The following is a 16,603-nucleotide window of genomic DNA, read 5'->3' as shown; positions in this document are numbered from 1 at the left end:
AGCAGTTGGCCCGAGAAAGATTTAACGGGCGCTCGGCGGCATATGGCACTGAAAAGGATCCCCCGGGGAGCCCGGAAGCCACCCTCAACTGTCTTTGACTGTGAGAGAACAATCACTTGGAGCAACAGAAGCAGCAGAAGGCTGAGCACTTTATGTGTGTTTAGAAGCATGCTACTGCATTAATATCAATCTTTTTTTGGTTTCATTCTGTCAGGAATGATTGGAGCCAGGGCGACCAAATGCAGCTTGATAATAAGTATCATATGATGCAGTCTCTCAACGGTTTAAATAGTTCTTGTAATTTTATTTGAACATGATGTCAAACTTTCAAACACAAATTCCTACAAACAAAAAAATGCACAAAACTGCACTATAATTGAATCTAACCAGACTCATACAGTGGCAAGAAAACATTGTACGTGACACATCCTCATGTGCCGGTACCACTTATGTATATATTTATGCATTTACAGGTCAGGCTGTATCCTCCCATTCGCGCAGTACTCTCATCAGTGTGGAATTAATTGACTTCCCTCTTTGTGGAAAACAGTAAGGCGTAAAAACATTTTCCATTCCCGATGTATGAACCACATTTCCATTCAAAATTGTGAACGCACCTAAGACCGCTGGGTCATCCTTGTCACTGTACTGAGATGTACAAATGGAGTTTCTTCAGGTTTCTTTCCTCTCCATGCACCGAGGCGTGGAGCCCATACGCAAGGGAAACATTGCACGTTGTCCAATTGCGAATTAAGGGGCAGTTCTTCACTGTTCACAGTAGTAACATGACAGGGGGACTATCCCCATCTCCAGCCACACTTGCGTCTAAAAGCTTTTCTGCAAATGAAATTAAGTGGACAAAATAAGACCACAGAAACCGTGTTCAAATTGGATGAAAAGAAAGAAAAAGACAACCACAAAAAAAACTACTGAGTGGGATGTCCTTGGTCCAGCCTGTGCTACATTCCGAAACCGAACCCAAGTTTGTTGTAGGACCTGAGCTGGTTCCGGGGCACCGAGCATCCTGACTTTATACAAAATAGCAAGCGGGTTGTTTTGGCAGAAATATTGGATACATATTTCTTTCCTATGGTCCCCTGATTTCCTCTATTATTCTGTATTCACAGAATACACAAGGATTGAATACAGTGCTGGAAACCATCGAGGCATGCATGTCTCCGCTAAGTTAAGTACTCTTCGATTCCTATGGATTTCATACTCTTTGGGGTTTGGGGAGGGAGGGGGAATAAATAATGGTGCACATTTCCTCTTGTGTGCAGGATTCATACTCCAGTTTCGATTAAATCTCCGACTAAAGTGACATTAAAGGTCCGACAGATGACTAACATGTAACATACACAGTAGTCAACTGTTAATACAATCTTGAAGTAATTTGGCAGTAGCATAAGAAACCCTGGTCTGGTTTATAACAACTAACAAATAAATAAAACAAGTTCAATGCACGTCTTGTGGTGTGCATCTGATTGTCACTGTTGAGGCAATTTACAGTCAGACTGCGTGTGTCCCGTCCCGTGGCTGATGAGTGAGTGTGACACTCGTCAGTCGGTTCGTCAGACTACAGAAGTGCTATGCGATGGTCCTAAAACTAGGATATATTTAAAAAAAAAAAAAAAAAAGAAGAAGCAGGAGGTCCCTGCTGACAACAGCACATCTGTTCCAATATTCGTCATGGGGAACCAATGTGACAATCATGTCTTCTTCCATTTCGTTACTTTCATAAAGTTGAACACCTACACATTATTAAATGCTCATGTTGTCTCCCAGGAAAAAGGGGGAAAATTAAATAAATGGAAAAGTGTACATTTCATAACTGAGACTGTGTTAAGACAGCTGTACTGTGTTAACAGACTGCTGCGTGATCCAGCTCACAATCATCACAGCTTCAGTTGATCTGTGTTTAAGAGTCTTGTTGAGGACGGCCAGGCACACGGTTGTTGCGTGTCACATTTACAATGTTGTGTGTCTGAGTGTTCATGTGTTAAGGGTCCATGGCTGGTCAAGTGTGTCTCCCCCTCCCTGCTGGCGCTCGAACGCTTCACGAGCCGGGGTCCGGTTTGGGCTGCGACTCCTCCGTTTGGCTCTGAGCATTCTCGCATTCTTGGCTCAGCTCCTCGCCCATTTCCCCCATGTCCATTTCAGGGAGGTTCTCCTCGATGTGGTCCTCTGCAGCATCTTTGCAGTACAGACACTCCTGAACACAGACGCACGCACGCACATAAAGTCACGTTAAAGGTTTTAGTTGGTTGCCATGCTTTCACCCACAATCTATAGAGTCGACTGGCCAGCCCACACAGATAAAAACATTTGCGTCTTTTAAGGAATTCACTGCGAACCTTCACATTGATAGCTGCAGGTAGACCCCCTCTTCTCATCCACGGGTGTTCCTCCAGCAGCTCTCGCCGCTGGTCTGAGGAAAAGTGGGGCTGGCTCTTCTGCATCTGTCTGAGCCGTTCCTTGTCTTCCCGCAGGATCTTCTGAATGTCCCTATGGAACAAGTCATGCAACGTTGTCATGTTCTGCTCAAGGGAAGGACAATGAGCCTCACTCAGTGTGCATTTACAATTCGAAATCACCACTATTGCTCTGAATCGTTGACTCACCTGCATGGCATTTGATACGTCATCATGACCTTGTCGTCAGCATTGGCCATCAGCAGCCAAAGAGGCTCCTGGAGAACGTATTTGATGAAATGCTCGCCCTCGCCTTTGGCCGACGCCTTGACTTGTGACTGGCTATCGGCAGAATCTCCTTCTCCTCTCGCCTTGACTTTGGTTTTAGTCTTTGGGTCATGTTCCAAAGAATCAATACTGCCAAAGTATTTGCTTGTGTTGCTGCTCCCTACATAGCGGTTTGGAGAAACAAATCCAAGTCAAGTCAAATGGGGCTTCAAAGCAGCTTTCTGTTAGCTTGGATTGGCAACTATGGACAAACCTGTTCTGCTGCCTGAGGCTCCACTTGCTGATGTACCGCAACCATTGCAACCAGAGCCTGAACCCGAGCCCGATCCAGAGCCCATGGAGCCAGATGTTGCTGAACCGGTACCGGAGTGAGAGTCCTCCTGCTCTTGGAGAAGGATATCCAGTAGGTCACAGGATGACGAGTGACCGTCACTATGTGCGCCATCTTCTGGAGAATTAACCTGCATCGTCACCTAACACGACAAAAACCCCACAAAAGTTGGAAAAGCTGCCATTTGTGCAATCATTCATTTGCAATCAAAGTAACTATTATCTATGTTTGATTGATTGGAGGTTTTTTTTTTTTTTTTAGTTTCAGTGGATCGAGAGTCAGCACCTTGCATTTGTTCATACATTAAGCAAAAAAAGAGGACCACACGCTACTTACAGTAACATTTCGAGGTGTGATGAGTGACATTCGACACATTTCCCAAAAAACTGACAAATACATTTACACTTAAAAAATAAAAATTCTTATGTATGAAATCTATAAAGATGAAAAGGAATGACATTTTGACTATCATTAGCTCGTTTTGTATCATTTTGTCAACAGAAAACATTTTGATTTATAAAACGTTTTGTCATCTCTAATGCTCATTATTTTGTTCATTTACTTTAAGTATAATAACCTTGTAGTCATTCTACTACCTACTCTTGAACTAGAGAAGATAAAGCGCCTACTGGTAAACGGACCTTAAGCTGAATACCAAAGATATTGCTTAAGTGGCTTTCCATGCGATTGTTTTGTCGATAGTTAGATCTATAGAAGATCATGACTTGAGTCAACATTTCAGTTCATTGCCAACAAAATATAAAAAGACCTCTCACCTGCTGAAGATTTTCAGCCTTGGCTGAGGCGCTTGCGTTCTTTTCCCCTGCAGGTCCTGCTACAGCAGAACATGCCGTTGGACTGGTGCCCTGAAGTCCAACAGAGGCCACTGTACTGTCCTGCCGTTCCACCGAGCGTTGGCCCTCTTCCATGCTCAGTAAATTGAGCTGCAGGGGCGAGCTGCACCGTGACTCAAAGAGCGTCGGTGACGTGGTGCGCTCGCGTGCTCCAGACGCCGGAGTAGAAGAGCGAGAAGCCGCCCCCTCTCTGGGCTCCAGACCTGAAGCTTTTGGGGCTTGGGTGCTTAAGCTATATGGGAAGGGCTGAGGTGGATATGGGGCTTGAGCTACAAATGGAGTCTGGACTGAGAAAGTCGGTTGGGCAGTGAAGGGCTGCTGGGCAGGATAGGTGGTTGGCCGAGCCTGGAATGGCTGCTGGGCCGGAAAGGCAGTCGGCACGGGGAAAATCTGTTGGCTGGTGAAGGGAGGTTGTGTTTGCATGGTGTACGCTGGCTGCGGGGTCTGAAAGGGCTGCTGGCCATTGAACTGAGGTTGCGTCTGAGCCTGCTCCAGGAAAAACGCTGGTCTGGGAGCAGGCCCCATTTGGCCCAACGGTCCCATTTGAGGGAACAGGTAATTTGGTAGCACATAAGCCACCACTGGCGCAACAATGGGCGCGGGGAAAGGAGTGGCAGTGGGAGGGACTTGGTTGCTCTGGCCCTCAACAAAGCCTGTGGAAAGCGAGGGATCGGGAGGGGGCACCTGTGCTGGAGCCGCAGGTGCCGGTGGATAGAGCTGGTACGCGGGCACCATGGCTGGGTAGGACACATTGAAAGCTGACAATGACGCTTCAGACGGAGACCATGACGTTTGGTTGAGGCCCTGAAGTGGGGGGCGGGGTTTGCGGTTGGAAGCGGCGCTGTCGGACGACTCGGGATGCTTCATGCGTGGCTTCTTGGACTTTCTGTTACGGTTCCCCTTTTTGGCAGTAGTCTCTGGCCGAGTGGTGCCCTGTTTGGCAGCACCTCGTAGTCCCGATGGTTCTGAAGTGACCAATTACAAGGTCAGAAAGTTGGACTTCACAATATCCGCATTTCACCGAAAAGGTCATTCAACACATCAAGGACACAAACACACAAAATACTAGCTCAACTGACAACTAGCTCAAAAGACTGTGATAAACTAGAATTAATATTGGTGATCATGTATGCCAAACATTTCACAGGAGTGGAACATTTTGTTTCAACAAAGCAAGGACCAACTTCTCATTCTATTCTGTTTCCGCTGAAAGTATTTGTAAAACTAGTTTTGGCATCAAAAGTCAAGGCAGCCAAACCAAAGGGCAGGTGAAGGTAGAATGAGATTGTCTCTTTCATGTGATTCAAGACTAGTAAATAGCTACGTAAATAGGCCGCAATCTACGTCGCTCTCAAGATAAAAAAAAAATTGCCAGTTTTTTAGCTCAGTCAGTTCCATCTCAAATGTGATCAGTGGGTACTTGGGGCGCCCTTATTGTCACGTGATGTCAATTTGCTGCTGAGAGTCGCGTTGTGTCGGGTTTTTTTTTCATTCGGTCTCTGTGCGTGCGTGTCAGAAGTGCAGCCCTCTCACCCCGCCCCTCCCCACCTCTCTCTCGCCTGCTCCGAGCAGGCAAGAGCGCTGCGGGGGGGCAACAGAGGCCGGAGAGGAAAAGCAAAGAAAGGAGGGCGAGGGTTTCCAAGGCCACACGACTGCTTCCAAATAAATTGTAAATTGCATTGCATTCATAAAAATAATAATACCTATCCACATGTAATCAATTGGGTGATGTGGAAAATGTACACACAAAAACGAAAAAAAAAAAAAAATGGACAGTGCACGCACTATGTTATGGCCGCATTACCTGATGCACGCATACGTGACGTGATCAATGTTAAGTTAAGGTTGTTTGAGTGACCGGATGGTGTTGGCAAAAAAAAATGTTTCCGGGAGGGGGTGCGGGGGCGCCGCGATGGATGGTTGGACCAGGGCGCAAAAGTAGCCAGGACCGCCTCTGCTCATATCAAGTAAAACGCCCCAAGTTAGAGGGAGTGAACTTAGTTAGTGACAATCCATATACAGTCATTTCATGCTGTCATTCTGAAAACATTTGCTTACCTTCAGGGTTGACTGGCCCTTTCTGCCTGTGCAGATGGGTGGAATAGTCCTTCTGGAACGTCCTGGCTTTACAGAGTTCTCGGCAGCGAGTGAGGAAGGCCTGCTCTTCTTTCTGCGTGTGGGCCGCCAGCACCTGCTTGGTCAGTCCCAGGCGCTTATAGGCCTCTTTCTCCTGGCTCAGCGGAGATACAACACTAACGGGCGGAGCAGGAGGGGCAGGGCTCTCAGCCACGTCCTCAATTATTTCTGTCAAAACAGCACGTTCATAAACGTCAGTCATTAGGATCGCTCCCATGTAAAACCCTATGCTGCTCTTACGCTCTCTTGTTTTTTGCATGGCATGACAACATATTGTTTCGTATTAGCCAGTCCTCATCTCATAGCTTTCTTTTGTCTTGTGTTTCTAAGGGAATTGTAATATTTAACTGCGAATATAACACTTACCAGACTCTGGCTGTGGCTTCTTGTCTCCCACATGCACAATGGTGCTGCTATAGCTACACTGAGATGTGATTGACACAACACTTTCGGCCTTGCTGGGTAAGGGAAGGGGTCCCATTGGTGCTCCAACCACTGCGGCTTCGGACTTCTTCAGCGCTTTCATGTTTGACAATCCAGGCTGGCCCTCAAGCATCAAAGCATCTAAAGAACAGAGTCACCCATTGTTCGCTCTGAGTCTCAGAAATCTCATCATCCATGCAACCATCCATTTTCTGATAACTAAATCCAATAAAAGTCATTCACGAGAAATGTAGAGGGGAATTTCTCAAGTGACAGGAAATAATCTAAAAGACACATTAACGATAGTAGTAAATAATAATAATGCTGTGAGCATATTGTAGTTTTTACCTAACCATAAAAGACATTTGTCTAAGAACCAGAATCGTGACGGCAAAACTGAGATACGAACCGAACTGTGAACCCCTACTATGTGTCTACGTGGGTGTGTGGACGTATCTGAATGATCAGCCCATACCTGTGTTGGAACCACCAGGAGCCTGCACAGTGTCCTCTGTACACTTTTTGTCATCATCTGAGTTGGAGGAGGTAGTATTTGAAGAAAACTGGTATTTCCTCTTTACGGTGATGGGGATGTTACAGCTCTCCAGGTACCTGAAAGAAAGGTACGGTAGATTATAAATCTTGAGAAGGAATACGACACAAACACAGACAGGCACACACTCACACACTTACCGGATAACACTGTCAAGGCAGCTAATCTGCTGGTAGGAGCAGACGGTCTGGTCTTTGAAGGTGAATTCATCCATGCTAGCTGCATTACCATCTTTTGGCGCAGAATCCTTCAGACGCACCACTGGATTCTTTTGAGACACTGCCATTGCAGGAAGAGAAACAGAAGCTTATGTCAGAAAGATAAACAGCAGGCATGCGAAGGGGTTTAGCGCAACTAGTGCGTACAAAAGAAAACAAACGAGCTGTCACGCTCTCCCTCAATTTCTGTGGGTAACCTGTCTCAGGACACTATGCTAAAATGTTTCACAGTAGAAAAGCATTCTGTAACAACATTTTAAATTGCTTTTGACCACTTCTATAGAATACAGTGACACCTTAAAATGAACACTTTCGATAACTGAAGAATCGAGCTTACCATCAGAGTTCTTCTTTTCGTGTTTGGATGGATATGGAGCTGGTGAAGGCGGAGGGGACCGCAGGCACACTTGGGAGTCTTGGTTCTTGAGCATGTGAACTCCCTTACAAATCTCCTGGAATGTCCTGGTGGGCTTGGCCTTGCTTGTCTCCTCAGCTGTGTTCCCGTTGCCATTGCTTTCACTGGATGAGCCATTGCTCACCTGTTGTTCGTGCGAACCGTTGCTGCCGTGGCTACCATAACCACTGGATCCCATGTTGTGAACCGGCTAAGGGTAGAGAGGCCATTATAGAACCTGGCAAAAGCTTGTGATAAGGTGTGTTTAAATAAACTATAACTTGTGTACATACTTGTAGGAGAAGCCTGTGGATCTGCTCACTAATTTCTTGAATGTCTGAGTCCATCATCTTCCCTTCATTGAAAGCCAGTGCTGCAAAAACATCTTCATTCACAGGACCCCTGAAAATAACATCAACTGTGTCAGTAAAACAACTTGAATATGGACAACTCCTGCATAAATAATCCAAATCGAAATTCACCATCAAAAAGGGTAACATAACTTTTAATGTGTGCGTGTAAAAGACTTACATGCGAACTTTGTGCCTGCCGATGACAAAGGAAACTTTGCGGCTCCATGGGTTGACAAAGCTGGACCAGCTGGTGTCGATTGTAATGTATTCGCCATTTCTTGCGCAGAAGCGAATTGAGGAGTGGTCAAAAGGCTGCCCGGCATACTTTAGAACTGTCGGTAGAAGGCAAAGAGTTTGTGAGACGATGTGGTCATGCAAGGAATTCACAGGTACTAATTAGTATAGCCAGACGGCACATATCAAAAACCCAGAAAGTAATCGAGCCTTACTCTTGCGATGCACGGCCAGCATGATAGGCCTGTCACTCGGGTGGAGATTGAGCAGTACAGGTGTACCGATCAAGTCCTGGGGGAGGTAACCCAACAGCGGAACAGCCCTGATGGAGAATATAAGAATATTAGAAATTATTTCCCACATGCATCAACATAACCTTGTTCATTAAATTCAAAAGGCATTCTTTTACTCGCCTTTCATCCACATCCTGAAAAACACAGTTGGGGGTGTGTGTGGTGGTGAAAATGCGCTTGTCGGGAGGGATTCTGGGTGCTAGTAACAGAGAACAGAGGAAAAAAAAAGACCATTAGCCCTTTGCTGAAATCTAAGCAATTTAAATCAAGGATGGAAAAAAGTACATTTTTAAATTGCCTAAACGGCCCCCATCAAATTCATATTTCTGAAGCAGGAAGTGAATCGCTTCTCACATGAGGAGCCAATGCCAGTGGTCTCACCTTCATAACCGGAGTGCACCCTTTCTGCCAGCAGGAGGCAGCAGAACTGCTCCTCAGCCAATTCCGCATCTTGAACTTTCATTAGGTAAGGAGTCATGCGGAATGGGTAGTACTGCATGTCCCCATAGTGTTCCTTCCCACCACTGAAACACATAGATGAATAATTCAATTAGTTTTGTTTCATTTATGTCACAAACAGACTTGCACTTGCAGTTATTTTGATGTGTTGTGTGTTATTATCGATAGTTTAAAGTACGGGTCAGCAACATGGTGCAGTTGCGCACCAACTGGTAATTTCCTAAGACTGTTGTAGAAATAAACACTTGCACAGATTTAGAGAAGTGTTGCATGTTGATATTTATGAATTTTCTATCTTGATAACCATTGTACTATTAAAAGTGTGTATGAAGCATACATGTAGCCCTCAAATAGTTTCAAAAAGATTGGTTGGTGACCTCAAGTTAAGCCTTTAATGCAGCTTCATGCAAGTGACCTAGGAGCAGTACTTTTCTGTGGTGGGGAAAAAAAGACCAAGCAGCCCAAACTAAGGCAGGTAAACCCAAGAATAGCTGTGTCAAGCCCAGTTGGGAAGAAAGTGCAAAACAAAAGGGGCTGAATATTAGAAGCTCTCAGCACTAGCCCACACCGTCTCTTTGCTCCTGCTTGGTGCTACTTGTCTTACTCAGGGATTGTTAGAGCAGAAATCTATGAATCACAATCTGCTGTGCGCTCTCACTCACCTGATGCGGCAAAAGAAGGATTTCTCCTGCATGCACTCCGTGGGAGAAGACTCTGAAAAAAACACAGGGAGGAGGGTGGAGAAAGAGGATGAGTATGTACTCAACAATGCGCATGACCAGAATCACCCATCTGTTGCAGTTGACTGAGACCAAAACGTCAGTGAAGTTCTACTCAAAAACATCCCCCAAACCAAAATTGAATTAAGATACCAAATATGCCTGCTGGTGGTATAGGTGTTAAGTATGACTTCTTTTTTTTTTTTTAAAGATATTTGAAAACAGTGGGAGCCAGCATACACTCCATAATATTGGCACCCCTAGTTAAAAGCCTTATGATCATTTTGTTTTTTATTGCTGAAGCATACTCTCTTACGGAAAATTGTAGTTATGATTCACCAGGTACGCAAATAAGCTCCTTGAATGGCTATCTTGGTCCCCAGATCTTAACCTCTTCTCCAGGTTGCTGGATGATTTCAAGAGCTTGTGCAAAGAGAAATGGTCAAAAAACCCTCTTTTCTGTATTCTCCATTGTTTGGAACATAGGAGTAAATTAAGTGTGGTTTTGTTGGGAAAAAAGGGTTTGTACTAACATTAGGGCTGCTAATAATTGTGGCACACATGATTGATGTAAAACATTTTTTTCCTGTGTAGATTTTTCTTAGCCACTGAATAAATGTATTTGAATTAAAGGTTGGATTTACTCTTTCTTTTACATTATTTAGAGGGGATAAAAGAACTCATGGGAAGTTACAGAATACATCTTGACGAGGGGTACCAATAATTATGGAGGGCAGTGTATATTAAAGAGTATAATATAAAACAGTGTGGCAGGTGTCTGTACGTGTGCATACATTGGTTTGCGTGATATTGATCATGCTAATAAAATATGTGCGATGTGTGTACAGGCACGTGTGAGTGGGTGGCTCATGTGAAGGAAATGGATGAGTCTATGTGTGCAGGTGGTGAAATTTGGGTTTCATGTGGGTTTCCAACGTGCCTGGTGCAGCTGGTGGGAATCCAACCTCAATTTAGCGTGTTTAAATGCAACACATCCCACCAGTTTAGAGATTGCTGTTACCTGCTCCAGTGCACATGCTCCACGAGGGCAAGCGGTAAGGAGTCGTGAAGCTGTAGAACACGCTCACGTCCTGAGGCGTCAAGAATTCCACAAACTTGGCATTATGGAATACTTCACGCTTGCAGTTTAAGATGGTCGCCGCCTGATCGGAGATGTAAACTATTTTCCCTGTGATTAGTGAGACAGCCACAGCAAATATGTCCTGCAAGAAACAAAGCAGATTGTTGTGGTCATGACAATTTTGTACAGTAGAAAGAGGAAACCTTTGAGCAGCAATGAATAACTGTATGTCAAGTCAAGGCTTATTTATGTGTGACAAAAGAACTTACAGTGTTTCTGAGGGTGTATTCAGAAGTGATGCTGTTGATCTCCTCAATGGTGTAAGACGATACTTCAAAACCAGGTGGTTGGCTGTCGTTGATCATCAGCATCTGGTAATACTCCTCGTTGGCTGTAAACGGAAAAACACCACATCTGTAAAGCTGTAATTGAAGACGCTGATGCATGACAGCATTTGCCCAACAAACATATACTTTACAACATTGATGGTATGTTGTTGTTGTGGATTGACACAAGTTGGAAATCTTACCTTTCACCTGCTTGACACACCGTAGAGCATATTTGAGTGTGTTGACAGTGGTGGATTTGCCCTTGTTCCTCTTCTCCATGGGCAAATGCATCTTCAGCTCCTTAAGGGTCTTGAAGAGCTCCTTCTGTGTCTTTGCTTTAGCCGACTGTTCGCTGCTGCAGAGCGTACACGAGACACATACATGTGCATCAGAGAAAAGGTCTCACCGGGGCTGGCACTCTCTCGAGCGGGGGTATAAATTGGCGGAGGAATGATGATGGGAGAGACTGGCACTGAGGTGAGTCAACGTGATGAATTAAGGTGCCAAAGATGTGTAAGGTTCATACTAACCTGCAACCACTAGTAGATGGATTGTCCTGCTCGGAGCTCACCAGACTGAAGGCATTGGAGCTGCTTGGTGGCGAGGGGCTGTGAGAGTTTGAGCTGTACAATAAACAACATGGTATTGACAATGTTAAGAATAAAAGACCAGCGAAAAAATGTTACGTCACACATCAAGCGATCTAGGAACTTGCTAGAATGTGTCGGAATAATAACGTGAAGGTAAAGAAAGCGATTCATTATGCAGGGGAAAAACAACAATAATTTTCATGGAGAGACTTCTCTGTAAAATACATCAATCAAGCTAATTAAGATTCCATTACAGAGTCTTTAATGCATAGCAAAACACGCTGTGGATGGGTCTTGGACTACCACTAATTGCATTAGAAAAGATGTATTGCATTTTCCATCTGAATTACGACAACAAAGCGCTTGCACGAAAAATGCCTGACATTTAATGAGTTGAACTTTCCATGTTAAAAAGTTACCAAGGTGCTTAGGGTCACAATGGCTCTTCGAGGGCTCCCAAGGAAACCAATTAGTTCGTGAAAATTTGCCCAGGATTTGAGTTTATACATTCCAAAAATTTTACATTGCGCTTATACGGACCAAAATGATAAGTCTAATGATCAAAAATATTGTCTGCTACTTTAGATTGGTCACGGGTGGCTTCATAGGGCTAGTTCAGAAGGCAGTACATTAGTTTTAAGAATTAAGTTGCTTGTGAATAAAACTTTGGTGTTACTGTCAATTTGAGTCGAAAGAAAGCAAGACAGAGTTGTAGCCATGACTCATACAGGAGAAAATGGTCCCTCTATTATATTTAATGATCCATACTTCCATGACCTAGATGGTCTGCTTCCACATAATGGCGGAATATTCATACACGATTGAGTGCGTTATGGGGCTCTCACCTCTTGTTGCTTCCCGATGACTCGTGGAGAGCGGAATCTTTCCCGTTTCCATTTGAGCTGCCCACAGATTCATTGCCGTGAGACTCATTTCCATGCGATTCGTTGCCATGGGACTCTGTCCCACTCCCACTTGAGCCGGCCATCTCTACATCTTCGTGTAAGCGTGTCCGCTTCCTTTTGTCGTGGGGAGAACCAGGCGAGGCAGGGTGCTCTTGGCTGCTGTCACTGCCTTCTGAAGCCAAGCCCAACTCTGGCTCCATGTCGCCCCCATCCCTCCTGCCACAACCCTCGCTGTAACTGCTGGCCATGCGGTGAAGTTGGCTGATGGCGGAGCACGGGGAGAGCTCTCCGTCCTCCACTTGAAGGCCGACCCTTTCGCGGGACCGTTCCCGCCCTTCCAGGGTTGAATAGAGGTAATGCTGAGAGTCACTGCTCTCTGACATGGAATGGGCCAATGGACGGGAGATGGGAGTTTAGGTTGTCTTCCGCATGGCAGCACCACAAACGGTATTGAAGTGAGGTGTAAGCGTAGTTGATCCCTCACCAGGAAGCATTCGCTCTACAATAAAAGAAAATAATATGCATTATTATATTGCCATGAGATTTTCATGCACAAACAACAAATAATCTCAGCCTGTTCGGAGAAACTGTGCATAAAAAATTCAGTGGTCAGGACTGTGATCCGATCAGACAGTTTGGCATTGGATGCGAAATGACAGGGCACCATCTTCCAAAATAAACTAACACTCCACCTGCGCATGCACACACCTTCACAGACAAGCAGCAACTTACCCATTCCTCAAAAGTTCAATAATCCAAAACAAAAGGGAATTCCAATCTTTCTGGGTGAAGCATTTCAATTCATAGAACAGTATAATATTAGGTCATCTACTGGAAAACTCAAGTGCAACAGCTCCCAGAGAGCACATTTAATACACATAATGGTATGTTAATAATGCCTTAGATAGTGATTCTACACAAACGTGGTCAATTATCCATGATTTCACCTTATATAAAGCAGAGATGCGCAGCAGAATTTGCTAGGAGGTGCAATATGATACAGGTGATGTGCCTTCTGTGTGTCTGATAGCAACCATTCCCTAATACTGTAGTAACAAAGTTCATGTCAAACATGTCTCTTCAAAAGACAACTTATGTCATGAAGAGATAATACAAATACAATGCAGAAGATTCTTTAAGAGGTCGTACTTACAGTATGTTTGTTTAATCCATCCTGCAACAAGCACTGTGGAAAAAATCCAAGCAAGCTGCAGCTACAATACTTATGTAAACCATTTTGGGCAATTTGATCATTCTACTCTTTACATAAGCACCTCTGTGCAAAAAGACCCAGAAATACAGGTATTTCTCTTAAAACACACAATAAAGTCCAAGCAGCCACACATCCTGCTGCTTTTCACATGGTCTGAAGTTCAGAGGAGACATCCTATTGGCTGCAGCCAATAACCAGTCAGGAGAGAACAAGGAGTGTCAACATGTTAAAGTCATATTAGCCAATCCATGGATTTACAGCAAACATCTCCTTTGCTCTCACATTTGAAAAAAAACGATATAACGTGTTTATTGTATGATACGGTACGTTTCCTAAAGAGCATTCTTCACCACAAAAATCCATCCAAACATGTACCCGACACTATAAAATAACCCACACATCCTCTAACAAATAGTAAACAGCTCATAATGCCACTTCATCAAGGAAAACTTTCCAAAACTAGATTTTCATCAGAAGAAAGTAAAAATAAAAACATCAGCATATAATGAAGCATGCCCTTGCTTTGCTTCTGTATTAAACTTATACCAAAAAAAAACAAGATACTGCTTAAAAGAGCAAGAGAAAATGACATAAAAGTACATTTTGACTTAACAAAGACATGAGAACCTGGAAAAAATACACTTACCACAGACTCCTTCCACTGGGAACATACAAGCAATGGCAAATGAATAAATTGCCAAGGAAAAAGCTTCAAGGTCCCATGCTCGCAGATGCAAAACTCTCAGAATGACATAATGAAACTAAAGTCAAGTACAGTAGTGCTTTAAGCTCTGCATCATTATTCAGAGGCGGAACCAGTCATACTAGCCCAGCTATCGCAGCATTATACAACGGCTGCTCCAGTCACATGGATTTGGATCCAGCTACTGTAGCCTTGTTTCATAAAACCAAATGTTTTCCACTTCATCCAGGCGTGGCATTTCATTGAACTCTACTAACAGAAATTATCAGAGTAATCGAACAAAAGTCCCAAATACAGAGGGAATATAATTGTAACTTGATGTCTCTTGTTTGATTCATTCTGTACAGACACAACATAAACAAGACATAAATAGTTACATAATTCCAAGAATAAGATTGATTTATATTCCAATGTTTTGAAAAAATCCTCTGTGACTTCCTGAATTTTAGACAAATGAAAACTGTGTACTCAGAAGTTAAAAAATGAAAACTAGGGACACTGTAACTCAAAGAAAACAATCATAGATCATTAGTGAGAAAAAAAAGCTTTGTGAAAGCCGACCTGACTTTCACAGTTCATTGTGGAAGGGAAGGTTTAAGTCTTAAACTTTAAGATTTCTCTACGGCCTCAAGGCCTTAAAATAATGAGCAAAAAACTAACCGTATATTAACAATTCCTTTCACTTTTCTAGAATGCGGCTGCAGAATTGCCTCATTTCAATCGGTTATCCCCAAACATGACAGAATGTTGCAATTTTTACATGTTTACTTCCATGAATCTGTCTATGCCTATTAACCGGCTTCTACGTTTGTAACAATTATGACATCATGTTGATGGACATCGATGATTTCCCATGTGCTTGTACTTTAAAGGTGAGAAAATATACAATAAAAACGCTTGAAATCACCCCTTTCCTCCCCCTCACCCACAGTGACCTGCTATTCACAATCCACACACACGTTGACCTGCAATCCACAGCACGGTACACTGACACAGTTATGTAAAAGTGACGATATAGTCCACAAACAGACACGAAAACAGCATTCGCGTGCCCCCCAAAGGACCCATGTCCCGCAAATGGACATCATCTTCCTATATAGGTATTTACAAAACAATCAAATGCTATTTCTGCCTTAAAAATAGTAAAAATGTAGAGCAAACAGAGTGGCCGCGCATGCGCAGATCGGATTTAGTTATGCAACTTTTTACGCTCTGACTACATCTTACAAGGAGGAATTTAAGGGAAAAAACTCACCTGCTTGATCGAAATAAACTCCTCTTTCTGGACGTGTCAGACGACATGAAAAAATAAAGCCGAAAGTCAAAAACAAGACCCACGTAAAGCTTAGTATTCGTCAATGGGAGACGGCATTCTGACAGGCTGACACAGTAGTGGGCAGGTCCTCCCCCAGTTTCCTCCGGTTTAGATACACCAGCCAATCAGCGAACTCGTAGCGCGACCTCAATTCTCTCCCCGCCTCTACCGTTGTGCAATTGGTCAGAAATCGTAGATATCTGCGGAAAACGTGACGAGTTTACAAAGAGCTGAGCTGATTGCCCGAAGGACCTGTCAATCATTTTATATAAACAAGCCAACCTCCGCACGTGGAATCCCATGTTACGTGTCTCGCGTGGAGTGAGGCGAGCTGGTTAGTTGAGACTTCTAAACAACGCGTTGTAGACGGGAATTACATAAAAGCAAAATACTTTAAATGGAGAGTCATTCATGAAGCCCATTGACGATTGGCTATTCACCAGTTAAACCTTTCGCGACGTGCTGTCAAAGCACTTAAACGCGAATTGCTACAAGAAATTTCCGTCCCAACATAAGCGACGATCAAAAAAAGGTCGTCAACCTGATGCAGTCGCAACCACAACATTAGGTATACTCGCTAAAACCAATAAAGTCCAATAGAAAACTCATTCATCCATTCATCCATACATTTATCCCAGCCGACACCCAGTCAGGCCACAGACTAACAATCGTTCCTATTGGGATTCATAATTTAATACAAAGACAAAATTGTGTGTCAAGGGTTGTCTGTGCAAGGTAAGGTGTTATGCAACTCACCTTGTTTTTTTTTTTTTTCAAGATCAAACAATTTTTTTTTGACTT

The 16,603-nt window shown here is 43.8% G+C and overlaps 1 protein-coding gene across 2 annotated transcripts; it reads right to left on the bottom strand.

Moving 5' to 3' along the window:
* Positions 1–283: 283 nt before the first annotated feature.
* On the bottom strand, positions 284–15,888 carry LOC147054527 (period circadian protein homolog 2-like). 2 transcript variants are annotated; one of them, XM_085915903.1, is made up of 22 exons: positions 15,743–15,888; positions 12,512–13,070; positions 11,607–11,699; positions 11,277–11,431; positions 11,017–11,138; positions 10,688–10,889; positions 9,610–9,661; positions 8,870–9,012; positions 8,609–8,687; positions 8,411–8,517; positions 8,140–8,293; positions 7,902–8,010; positions 7,552–7,819; positions 7,137–7,275; positions 6,919–7,055; positions 6,387–6,584; positions 5,943–6,188; positions 3,807–4,849; positions 2,953–3,172; positions 2,622–2,859; positions 2,355–2,505; positions 284–2,212 (listed from the first exon to the last, which is right to left on the bottom strand). In XM_085915903.1, exons 2-22 carry the CDS (start codon positions 12,952–12,954, stop codon positions 2,057–2,059), a joined length of 4,455 nt encoding a protein of 1,484 aa, XP_085772029.1. In that variant the 5' UTR covers positions 12,955–13,070; positions 15,743–15,888; the 3' UTR covers positions 284–2,056. The 2 variants fall into 2 exon arrangements, with proteins under 2 accessions (XP_085772029.1, XP_085772030.1); XM_085915904.1 differs by lacking the exon at positions 6,387–6,584.
* Positions 15,889–16,603: the final 715 nt, after the last annotated feature.

Source organism: Syngnathus leptorhynchus, chromosome 7, assembly GCF_054491065.1.
Source record: "Syngnathus leptorhynchus isolate UIUO chromosome 7, UIUO_Slep, whole genome shotgun sequence".
NCBI lineage: Eukaryota > Metazoa > Chordata > Actinopteri > Syngnathiformes > Syngnathidae > Syngnathus > Syngnathus leptorhynchus.
Note: the sequence above shows the minus strand (reverse complement) of the source record. Positions and strands in the feature narration are given on the sequence as shown.

Bases quoted from the DNA above. Each gene is read 5' to 3' on its own strand.
- LOC147054527 (XM_085915903.1), bottom strand. From the start codon at position 12,954: ATGTCAGAGAGCAGTGACTCTCAGCATTACCTCTATTCAACCCTGGAA. The intron at 6,585-6,918 runs GTATGGGCTGAT...TCTGTTCTTTAG, and splicing joins TCCTGGTGGTTCCAACACAG to ATGCTTTGATGCTTGAGGGC. The intron at 4,850-5,942 runs GTAAGCAAATGT...TGGTCACTTCAG, and splicing joins AGGGCCAGTCAACCCTGAAG to AACCATCGGGACTACGAGGT.